This window comes from Oncorhynchus keta, chromosome 27 (genome assembly GCF_023373465.1).
Source record: "Oncorhynchus keta strain PuntledgeMale-10-30-2019 chromosome 27, Oket_V2, whole genome shotgun sequence".
NCBI lineage: Eukaryota > Metazoa > Chordata > Actinopteri > Salmoniformes > Salmonidae > Oncorhynchus > Oncorhynchus keta.
The window spans coordinates 40837208-40848952 of NC_068447.1; the positions used below are offsets into that span (position 1 = coordinate 40837208).

The window sequence follows — 11745 nt, forward strand, 5'->3', positions numbered from 1 at the left end:
GGCACATAAATACATATGAAATAAATTAATAACATTCATATTGTCACAACATTTGGTACACATGTTGTAAACATGGTCAAGACTCAACATATGCAAGAGCAATCAAATTGACCTCAGGGCAGCGCTATAAAGGGCATGTTAATATCTCTTGATCTGTTTGACTCTGAGTGATGACATTTGGAACCCATACTCAGGGAGGGATATGAGTCGAGCTAACCCACTCAATATATCATACTACTAGCCCGATTTTGACAAAACTTGGGAGAATGATGCGACTTCTCATAGAGATCCGGAATTTACAAAATTACACTGATTGGCCCAAGGGGGGCGCTGCATCATTCGTGGGGACGACATGTTTACTGTTGCCTTGTTTAATGATAATTTGGAATGTCAAGTCAATTAGCATTATGGATAAAAAATAAAACAAAAAAACACAGCAGAATATAAAGTGGCAAGCCAAATGGATGTAAGAGGACGACGCGCTTCTTTTGAGCCTAAAATTAAGAAAATTGGCGCAAAATTGTAGGAGGAAATCCTCCAGCAGCTTAGAATGCTTATTGTATTTATTATATACATAGCGATCTACAGTCAATGATGTGGCACGCAACCATTGGTTGATGCATGCTAAGTCTGAGCAGGGGAATAAACCTTTATGTCAACTCCCTGTCACTCACTGTCATAACAAACATGAGGTTTGGCTTAACAATGAGAGCAATGGAGTTGACAACAGCACAAAAAGATCTGGGACCAGGCTACAGTCTAATTCTGTGACTGTGAACTAATTGACCTGTGGCTAACTGTCATCAGCATGCAACGAGACTGTGTTAGCGCACTGAATGCCTCGGCTCTCAGAGAACTAACACAAGTCTCGGACAACTCATCACACAAAAATAGTTCACTGAACTATCTCAGCTGCACTTTTTTGGTTAGCTACCCCCACATAACATTTTGCTCTGCCCAAAGTAGACCTCATGCACAAATTATTTTTGGTGGCCTGATTCACATACTGTTTTGGTTCAGATTTCATAGAATTGGTGTAGGAAATAGCCGTTTTAGCTTATATTACAAAATACGTTCACAGTTAACAAGTTTAATTAGACTGTCAGAAAATTGTTAAATGCAAAGCATGGCCGGAATGAGAAATATGCCTACGAACATGACTACGTATAAAAAAAATACATGCGTTATAATGCAGTAGAATACTTACCTTGTTCAAAACAACTGGGAACTCGCGAAAAAAAAATATTTGAACGGTCATCAAACTCGGGAACTCAGGCCTCTTTATGGACTCTAGAGCTTCGACTTTCCGACCTGAAAATCACTGACATCATGATTTGTATTTTTCCGAGGTCCCAGTTATTTTGAACGCGGCAACAGTACGGTCTTGTAACACAATGTATTGCCATATTCGAAATTCGATTGATTATATCATATGCCCAACTGTATTTGAATGTCCCTTCTAAATCTGATCATTGATGGATGCCTGCCTATCAATAAAGATGTTCTACATAAAATACTTTTCTGGGCTATACTTTTCATTAATGTGTCAACACAAGTCACAAAAGTTTTTACACAAAAAAATATAGACAAAATGCGTGCAACCCATCCATTAATTAGCACAGCAGATTGCTGTGGGTGTCGATTTCCGATTGGAGAAATAGATTCAGCAAAGCAAGATGGCTGAAATTGGGGAGCTCCAGAAACTAAAGGTTGCGAACACGTTTTTTCTAAGTTTAAAACGTCTTATACCGGTATTATATTTTTGAACGATTAATTATCGTATGTTGTCAGCTATCTTTACTTTGTAAATCAGGATCTTGCACGCTGCAGATCCCTGGACACCTACAGCCGCAGTTAGCTAAGTGATGCTAACGGAAAGGAAGTGAAATAATCCATGCTTGCTGCACGGTGTAGTAGCTAGGTATTTTGAGGTTTGAGAGAGCGAAACTGACTGGCACCCAGGCAACGCGGATATCATTCCACTCTGTGTGATATGACACAGATGTTTCGCATGACAGGAGAGGAATGATAGCTAAACAGAATGGTGCCCAGACTAGTATCCACACTTGTTGAATTTATTTAGTCTGGCTTTATCTCAGTGAGGGCCAAAGTGATCCACTACTGCTGTGAAGTCAGCAACGAACGGACAGCATCGGCGCATGCTCGACTGTGAATGAATGAATGAAATTGTACAGTGTGTTCTTGAGAATGTTATTGTTCGGTCTAAATGGGCTTTTTTGGGCGTGCTGTTTTCATTGCACGGTTTCACGGCAAACAATAGGTAACTACGTCTGTAAAATGTTTCACAACAAACAGTGTAACGGAAACACAGCGCCCGACAAAAGCCAATTTCATTGCCGCCAAGCAAAAAAAAATATGGAACATGAAAAAAATAATTCTGCTAGGGCGCACTTTGACGATACTAGAACAGGCCACACTTCCTTTGCAAACAAATTCATTTTTAAAAATCTGACAACCCCATAGTAGTATAGTTTATCTATTTACCAAATCGGCTAGTGTGTGCTATGCGAGATAAATATTCCTCGTGGGGCATTCAAGTTATGAGTGCCATAGGGAAGGAAGCATGCATTCGGAGTTACCCTAACAGGTTGGCCTACATTATATTCACTTTTTATGCAAGTTTTTTTCGACCTGAAGTTATTCAATAGGATAATAACTAGTTAAAAGATAACATTTGGGATCTGGCTAATGATTTAGCCCAATAGTGTAAATGCAGATAGGCAACCCCATGCTTCAGTTTATTTGCAATTTGCTTCATCAGTTGGGTTACAGGTGATAATGTTTATTACTACTAGCATACTGGTAATATGGAGCATAGGCTATTTACATTTTTTTTTAACTAGGCAAGTCACAAATTCTTATTTACAATGACGGCCTACACTGGCCAAACCCAGACGGCACTGGGCCAAATGTGCGCTGCCCTATGGGACTCCCAATCGCCCGGTTGTGATACAGCATGGATTCGAACCAGAGTGTCTGTAGTGACACCTCACTACAGCCCACGATGTAAAAATTATTTTATCACATTTTAACAATATTATTGGGCTCATTTCTGGAGTTGGATAATTTAGATTTTGTCTGCATACCTTTACTTTAATTAATTTGTGAGAAGAATGTCCTTTAATGAAGTCAGCAGAACTGAGCTTCTCAGTCCTGATGCATACAAAGTCTAGGAGGGACCCCCCTATTATATTTTCCCTGCTACACGTTTTTTCCAGGGGAGACGCTGTTGGGCAGTACCATTTGAATTGCAAGAACTGCAATTTAGTAGTAATTTGTCATCTAATCAGCAATCCACACTTCTGTCCTACAGCTTGCTGAGCTGAAGCATGAGTGTGAAGCCAGGGGTCTGGACGTGAAGGGCAACAAATTGGAACTGATCACACGACTACAGGCTCATCTGGAGGAGCATGGTGAGCATGCAATAATGGATGGACTAAATACGTATCAGGTTCCCAGACATGGGTAAAACCTAGTGCTGGCCTAAAAATATTCTCCATTTTGGTCCTGGAGTAAGGACTAGGCTTCACCGGCGTCAGTTAAACTGGCCTATGGAGTAGAAAGCGTGATAACTTGTTGACTTCTAGCCCCTACCCCTTGACACTCCTTTATATCTAAAAGGTGTGAGTAATATGGCAAGAATTTCACCTAGCCTATGAATGGGCAAAGTGACACATATGCTTAAATTTATGATTCTTAAAAAAATATATATGTTTTTTTTTAACAGAGGATGACATGGGCCTAAATGAAGATGATGTTCTGGGAGAAGAGCCAGAGGTAAGCCTGGTTTTAAAACTGTATGGCAGCAATGTATGGATTAGGTGAGTAAAACCATGTCCAGTATAAAGTCACTTTGGACATGCTGCAATTGCTTAGGTGAAATATGACATGAAAATAAATGTATAATTGTAGGAGCATTTCTTGATGATTCTTTGTGCTTTTAAAAATGTAGTACCTCTCGAAAGATGCGGATGCCGTCACTGGGGATAACGACGAGAAACCAGTAGCGGTGTCTGAGTATGTTTTTAATTTTATGTTAACACGCATTGAAGACGGACATTTTCTTTGCATGCTTTTTCTGACGATCTGATGCCCCTAATTATTGAAATATGTTCCGTGTGATTTGAATGTTTTTTTTTCAGGGCGTCTGAAAAGAAAGTGGTAAAAATCACACCTCCAGTGTCTGTAGATGAGGTAATGGGATGCTTGTTGCACTCTTTCACCCGTCATGACGGGTCTTCGATGCAATGATGGTTTGCTAACCTTCTCATGAACATATTTTTAATCCCGTATTCAGAGGTTACAGAAAAGAGCAGACCGCTTCAATGTCCCTGCCTTAGCAGACAGCAAGAAGGCCATACGTGCTGCCCGGTCAGTACCCAACCATTCTCACAAATGTATAGACTAACTATCTCATGCATTGTTAATTGCCTTTTGATAGAGAGTATCTATGAAACTATATATTAAAGTTGATTAAATATGTCTTGCGTTCAGGTTTGGTTTGCCCGTTGCTGCACCTCCAACTTCCACCACAGGTCGGTCTCAATCTTCCAGTCTTTATTGTTCTCATGTTGAGGTTTTAATGTTATTTTTACACCTGTAGTCAATTTACTAAACCAGGTTGAAAAACATAATTTATCACACGTAATGGTAGGAAAACTGTTCCCCTGCATTGGCTCTCTGGTATTAATCAGTGTTTTTTTTTTCTTTTTTCTTTCTATCATAGGTGTAACTGTGAATAAATCCACTGCAAGTAATCTACATATGATGAGCAGTCAACTCTCCTCATTTCATTAATATGACCATTACTGTGACTCAGAAGATTTCATGAAGTATTTCTCTCACTCTGTGTTCTGAGTAGCCAGTCAGCGTTGAACAGCTAAAAAAGCGAGCTGAGCGATTTGGCGGGAACGTTTCTTCAGTCTCCAAGAAGGTGAGCTCATAGAGATGGGCCAGTTTCTAGATTAGACTATAAGGCATCCTGAAAGTTGAAAGAAATGCTGAATTGAAACCTAGAGGTTATACTTTAGCATTTTTGATTAGGCTAAGCCACCTCCATGTTACAGATTTAAGACTATATTTGTGTGTTCCAGGTTGAGGAAGATGAGAAGCTGAAGAAGCGGAAAGAAAGATTTGGGATCCTCACTGGTGCTGTCGCAACTGACATTGAGGTTTTCAGATTCTATTTATTATCGATACCGGTACAGCTCATTCAAAATATTTAGACCCCTTGACTTTTTCCACGTTATGTTACAGCCTTATTCTAAAATGGATTAAATAAAACATTTTCCTCATCAATCTACACAATATCCCATAATGACAGCGAAAACAGGTTTCTAGAAATGTATTTAAAATATACCAGATACCTTATTTACATAAGTATTCAGACCCTTTGCTATGAGACTTGAAATTGAGCTCAGATGCATCCTTTTTCCATTGATCATCCTTGAGATGTTTCTACAACTTTATTGGACTCCACCTGTGGTAAATTAAATTGATCGGACATGGTTTGGAAAGGCACACCTGTTGTCAGCGCAAAAACCAAGCCATGAGGTAGAGGGATTTGTCTGTAGAGCTCCGAGACAGGACTATGTCAAGGCACAGATCTGGGAAAGAGTACCAAAACATTTTTGCTGGTCCCCAAGCACGCAGTGGCCTCCATCATTCTTAAATGGAATAAGTTTGGAACCACCAAGACTTGCTTGGGTGGCCAGCTCTAGCAAAACTGAGCAATTGGGGGAGAAGGGCCTTGGTCAGGAACCCTTGGTCACTCTAACAGAGTTCCTCTGGAGATGGGAGAACCTTCCAGAAGGACAACCATCACTGCAGCACTCCAGAAATCAGGTCTTTATGGTAGTGACCAGACAGCAGCCACTCCTCAGTAAAAGGCACATGACAGCCCGCTTTGAGTTTGCCAAAAGACACCTAAAGGACTCTTAGACCATTATAAACAAGATTCTTTGGTCTGATGAAACCAAGATTAAACTCTTTGGCCTGAATGTCATGTGTCACGTCTGGAGGAAACCTGGCACCATCTCTATGGTGACGTGTGGTGGCAGCATCATGCTGTGGATGTTTTTCAGCGGCCCGGGACTGGGAGACTAGTCAGGATCGAGGGAAAGATGAACAAAGCAAAGTTTGTTCTTAACTGGCATGCCTAGTGAAATGAAAGTACATCCTTGAGTGCTCAGATTGGGGTGAAGGTTCACCTTCCAACAGGACAACAACCCTAATCCCACAGCCAACACAATGCAGGAGTGGCTTCGGTACAAGTCTCTGAATGTCCTTGACTTACCCAGCCAGAGCCTGGACTTGAACCTGATCGAATATCTCTGGAGAGACCTTAAAACAGCTGTGCAGCAATGTTCCCCATGCAACTTGCCAGCTTGAGAGGATCTGCAAAGAAGGGGAGAAACTCCAAATACAGGTGTGCCAAGCTTGTAGTGTCATACCCAAGAAGACTTGAGGCTGTAAATCACATTTACACAAGTATTCAGAGCCTTTACTCAGTACTTGGTTGATGTACCTTTGGCAGCAATTACAGACTCAAGTCTTCTAAAATAAATATATATAAATATATATATATATATATATATATATATATATATATATATATATATATATATATATATAAATATAATATATATATAAATATAAAAATTGGAAACATTTCTAAAAACCTGTTTTTGCTTTTTGGGCTATTGGGGGAGGGGTTCAATCCATTTTAGAATAAGCCTGTAACGTAAAAATACGTGGAAAAAGTCAAGGGTTCTGAATACTTTCTGAATACACTTTTATATATTACAGATTTATTTCCTATTTTGTAATATTTTATTCCATAAAGAGATTAAATCAAATGTTTGTTTACTCTTTTTCCTCAGGCAAAGAAACAGAAGCGTTCTGAACGATTTGGAAATGTGACAGTGTAATTTGGTATATTTAAGTGATGTTTTATGCTCTCTTTTTTGTGTGTGTATGTTGCAAACATAACTGAAATGTACTGTATATAGCTTGTCAAGTTGTATTACATTTGGTCATTAAAGTTGTTTTCAATTATTTTCTGGAGTTGCTGTTTATTCTGTCCATGGGTTTGCTATTTGATTATTTTCCAGTTGTACCAAGTGGAGTACATGGCCTGGTAGCAGTCAGGGCATTGTTTCACTACTTACACTAGTATAAATATTTACACTAGTATAAATATAGGAAGTGAGAGAAGAAAAGAGGATGTTTGAGCATTGGGTCAATGCCACAATTTTGTAGCATTATAGATGCACTCACCTGGTCTGAGAGCACAGCACACACAGAATGTCCAACCTACTCAAGTGGCTACACTCCTGCCTAGTCATGTGAAATCCTTAGAATGGAGCCTTATTTATTATTTAAATTGATTGATTTATATGAACGGTAACTCATTGAAATTGTTGCGGTTTAATATATTTTTTCAGTATATTTACTCCGCCCATAACTTTTGTACTCACACCTGGGAGTGCTATAATCATTGAGTCACGTAGTTTTACACTTAATGTCTACATTTGGTTAGTCCAAATTAGCTTTTTAATTTTGTCATGGAAATAATTGTATTTCCTATTACCAACTCATTTACCTCTAGCCTCTAGATTACCATGTGGACCAGTTTATTTAACACTGTCCTATTCCATCTGGACCAGAGGAATACCTACAGTTGAAGTCGGACGTTTACATACACCTTAGCCAAATACATTAACTCAGTTTTACACAATTCCTGACATTTAATCTTAGTAAAAATTCCCTGTCTTAGGTCAGTTAGGACCACTTTATTTTAAGAATGTGAAATGTCAGAACAGAATCCCCGCCTTTATTTCTTTCATCACATTCCCAGCGGGTCAGAAGTTTACATACACTCAGTATTTGGTAGCATTGCCTTTATATTTAACTTGGGACAAATGTTTTGGCTAGCCTTCCACAAGTTCCCACAATAAGTTGGGGTAATTTTGTTCCATTCCTCTTGACAGAGCTGGTGTAACTGAGTCAGGTTTGAGAAGTGCACCAGACCCTCCAACAATTCACCCCCACAACATGATGCTGCCATGGTGTTCTTCGGCTTGCAAGCATTCCCCTTTTCCCTCCAAACAAAATGGTCATTATGGCTGAACAGTTCTATTTTTGTTTAATCAGACCAGAGGATATTTCTCCAAAAAGTATGATCTTTGTCCACATGTGCAGTTGCAAACTGTTTGGCTTTTTCATGGTGGTTTTGGAGCAGTGGCTTCTTCCTTGCTGAGCGGCTTTTCAGGTTATGTCGATATAGGACTCGTTTTACTGTGGATATAGATACTTTTGTACCGGTTTCCTCCAGGATCTTCACAAGGTTGTTTGCTGATGTTCTGGGATTTATTTGCACTTTTCGCACCTAAGTACGTTCATCTCTAGGAGACGGAACGCATCTCCTTCCTGAGCGATATTACAGCTGTATGGTCACATGGTGTTTATACTTGCATACTATTGCTTGTACAGATGAATGTGGAACCTTCAGGCATTTGGAAATTGCTTTTATTTTAATTTCACCTTTATTTAACCAGGTAGGCAAGTTGAGAACAAGTTCTCATTTACAATTGCGACCTGGCCAAGATAAAGCAAAGCAGTTCGACACATACAATGACACAGAGTTACACATGGAGTAAAACAAACATACAGTCAATAATACAGTACAAACAAGTCTATATACAATGTGAGGAAATGAGGTGAGATAAGGGAGGTAAAGGCAAAAAAAGGCCATGGTGGCAAAGTAAATACAATATAGCAAGTACAACACTGGAATGGCAGATTTGCAGTGGAATAATGTGCAAAGTAGAAATAAAAATAATGGGGTGCAAAGGAGCTAAATAAATAAATAAAATAAAATAAATTCAGTAGGGAAAGAGGTAGTTGTTTGGGCTAAGTTATAGGTGGGCTGTGTACAGCTGCAGTAATCTGTGAGCTGCTCTGACAGCTGGTGCTTAAAGCTAGTGAGGGAGATAAGTGTTTCCAGTTTCAGAGATTTTTGTAGTTCGTTCCAGTCATTGGCAGCAGAGAACTGGAAGGAGAGGCTGCCAAAGAAAGAATTGGTTTTGGGGGTGACCAGAGAGATATACCTGCTGGAGCGCGTGCTACAGGTAGGTGATGCTATGGTGACCAGCGAGCTGAGATAAGGGGGGACTTTACTGAGCAGGGTCTTGTAGATGACATGGAGCCAGTGGGTTTGACGACGAGTATGAAGCGAGGGCCAGCCAACGAGAGCGTACAGGTCACAATGGTGGGTAGTATATGGGGCTTTGGTGACAAAACAGATGGCACTGTGATAGACTGCATCCAATTTATTCTAAGTCAGAGCCGTCCAGAGTAGTGATGTTGGACAGGCGGGCAGGTGCAGGCAGCGATCGGTTGAAGAGCATCCATTTAGTTTCACTTGTATTTAAGAGCAATTGGAGGCCATGGAAGGAGAGTTGTATGGCATTGAATCTGGCCTGGAGAGTTGTTAACACAGTGTCCAAAGAAGGGCCAGAAGTATACAGAATGGTGTCGTCTGCGTAGAGGTAGATCAGAGACTCACCAGCAGCAAGAGCGACATCATTGATGTATACAGAGAAGAGAGTCGGTCCAAGAATTGAACCCTGTGGCACCCCCATAGAGACTGCTAGTGGTCTGGACAGCAGACCCTCCGGATGAACCAGACTTGTGGAGGTCTACAATTTCTTGTGGAGTTCTACAATCAGGCCTTGGCTGATTTCTTTTGATTTTCCCATGATGTCAAGCAAAGAGGCACTGATATTGAAGGTAGGCCTTGAAATACATCCACAGGTGTAAAGCCATGACATAATTTTCTGGAATATTCCAAGCTGTTAAAGGCACAGTCAACTTAGTGTATGTCAACTTCCAACCCACTGGAATTGTGTTACAATGAATTATAAGTGAAATAATCTGTCTGTAAACAATTTTTGGACCGATTCCTTGTGTCATGCACCAAGTAGATGTCCTAACCGACTTTCCAAAACTAGTTTAACAAGAAATTTCTGAAGTGGTTGAAAAACTAGTTTTAATGACTCCAACCTAAGTGTATGTAAACTTCCGACTTCAACTGTATGTAAGAATGCTGTTCATTGACTACAGCTCAACATTTAACACCATAGTACCTTCCAAACTTGTCATTAAGCTCGTGACCCTGGGTCTTGACTCCGCCCTGTGCAACTGGGAGCTGGACTTTCTAATGAGCCGCCCCCAGGCGGCGAGGGTAAGAAACAACATCACCACCCTGCTGATCCTCAACACTGGGGCCCCACAAGGGTGCGTTCTCAGCCCTCTCCTGTACTCCCTGTTCACGCATGACTGCGTGGCCATGCACGCCTCCAACTCAATCATTAAGTTTGCCATAAGATTTCTGGGAAGATTGTTCCATTTAATTAGATCTGCTTTCATGTTGAGTAATGGGATAAAGTTATCTTCAACATAGACTTTGGGTAATCTAAAAGTTATAGGATTCTAATTACTTGGTGTGTCATCATGGTGGTGTCCGACTTGTGGTCAGGCTTGATGGAAAGAGATGGACCAAACAAATTTACATGCATACTTTGGGGTTGTTGTCATTGCTTCTGTTTTCAGATCCAATGGGGAATCCACAGAATCCCTGTTGGATGCAGATACATTTTCCGTGCAACAATGTCTCTGGGAAAACTTCTACATTATTTCCAGGATTATCCTCTTTGATAACTGAGACACCATATCAGCTTGGCGGCAGAGACACAAGCTAGCTGCAATCAGCTCAGTGGGTGGACTGCCTTCCCCTGTTTAACAACCCTGGGCCCAATGTTACTGTTGTTGAGCAGCTTATGCCATTTAGGGGCCGCTGCCCCTTCAGGCAGTACATACCGTCTAAACCCGCAAAATATGGAATCAAGATCTGGGCTGCCTGTGATGCTGTTTCATCATATGCATGGAACTTGCAAGTGTATATGTGGAAGCCAGATGGAGGAGTCCTTGACAATAACCAAGGGATGAGGGTTGTCCTGGATGTGGCACTGGGACTCCGTGGCCACAACATCATATGTGATAACTTTTTTTAAACTTCGCACAAGTTGGGACAGGAGCTCCTCAAGAGGAAGCTGATGAAGGTAGGAAAGGTATGAAAAAACAAGCCAGAGCTCCCACCTCAGGTCTGTTCCATGTATTCAACAGATATCAATCCCTCTAAGTTTGTGTTCACGGCCGACACGTCCCTAGTGTCCTACATTCCAAAGAAAGGCAAAAATGTAGTACTCATGAGTATGCTGCATAGGGATGGGAGAATCTGTGGCCAGGAACATCAAAAACCAGAAATCATAATAGATTACAATGCCACAAAAGGAGGGGCAGACAATTTAGACAAGCTGGTGACTGGCTACATCTACCAAAGAAGAACCCTACACTGGCCACTTGTGATATTCTTTAACATCTTGGACATCGACGCACAACGCATACACAACGCGTACACAGTACACATGCATCAAGTGCAAGAAATACATTCGCAACACACACAGTAAAACTCTGTCCCTCATGTGGTGTGTAGACCGGCCTTAATTTGGGGCTCATTGGGGATCATTTATTTCTTCCATCAAATACTGTATGTAAAATTTGTACTTCCAATTTGTTCAGTTCAAAGCAATAAACATCAGTAGTGATGAAAACCTTGTTTCATTATTATTTGTTCAAGATAAACATTTATTCCACCCATGT

General features: G+C 40.6%; 1 protein-coding gene across 2 annotated transcripts; it reads left to right on the forward strand.

Annotated features, from left to right (window-relative positions):
• Positions 1–1589: 1589 nt before the first annotated feature.
• Positions 1590–7077, forward strand: LOC118360053 (SAP domain-containing ribonucleoprotein-like). 2 transcript variants are annotated; one of them, XR_008083113.1, is made up of 11 exons: positions 1590–1709; positions 3335–3434; positions 3749–3798; positions 3974–4038; positions 4164–4215; positions 4319–4392; positions 4516–4556; positions 4748–4774; positions 4883–4954; positions 5115–5192; positions 6903–7077. XR_008083113.1 is itself a non-coding variant. In XM_035739108.2 (11 exons), the coding sequence occupies exons 1-11, from the start codon at positions 1677–1679 to the stop codon at positions 6948–6950; spliced, it is 636 nt and encodes a 211-aa protein (XP_035595001.1). In that variant the 5' UTR covers positions 1590–1676; the 3' UTR covers positions 6951–7077. The 2 variants fall into 2 exon arrangements, 1 of the variants encoding a protein (XP_035595001.1); XM_035739108.2 differs by having other exon boundaries at positions 4748–4770.
• The last annotated feature ends 4668 nt before the right edge of the window (positions 7078–11745 follow it).

Coding starts and splice junctions, on each gene's coding strand:
- LOC118360053 (XM_035739108.2), top strand. CDS start 1,677: ATGGCTGAAATTGGGGAGCTCCAGAAACTAAAG. Junction 4,557..4,747: donor ACCTCCAACTTCCACCACAG/GTCGGTCTCAAT, acceptor TTTCTATCATAG/GTGTAACTGTGAATAAATCC. Junction 4,771..4,882: donor TAACTGTGAATAAATCCACT/GCAAGTAATCTA, acceptor TGTTCTGAGTAG/CCAGTCAGCGTTGAACAGCT.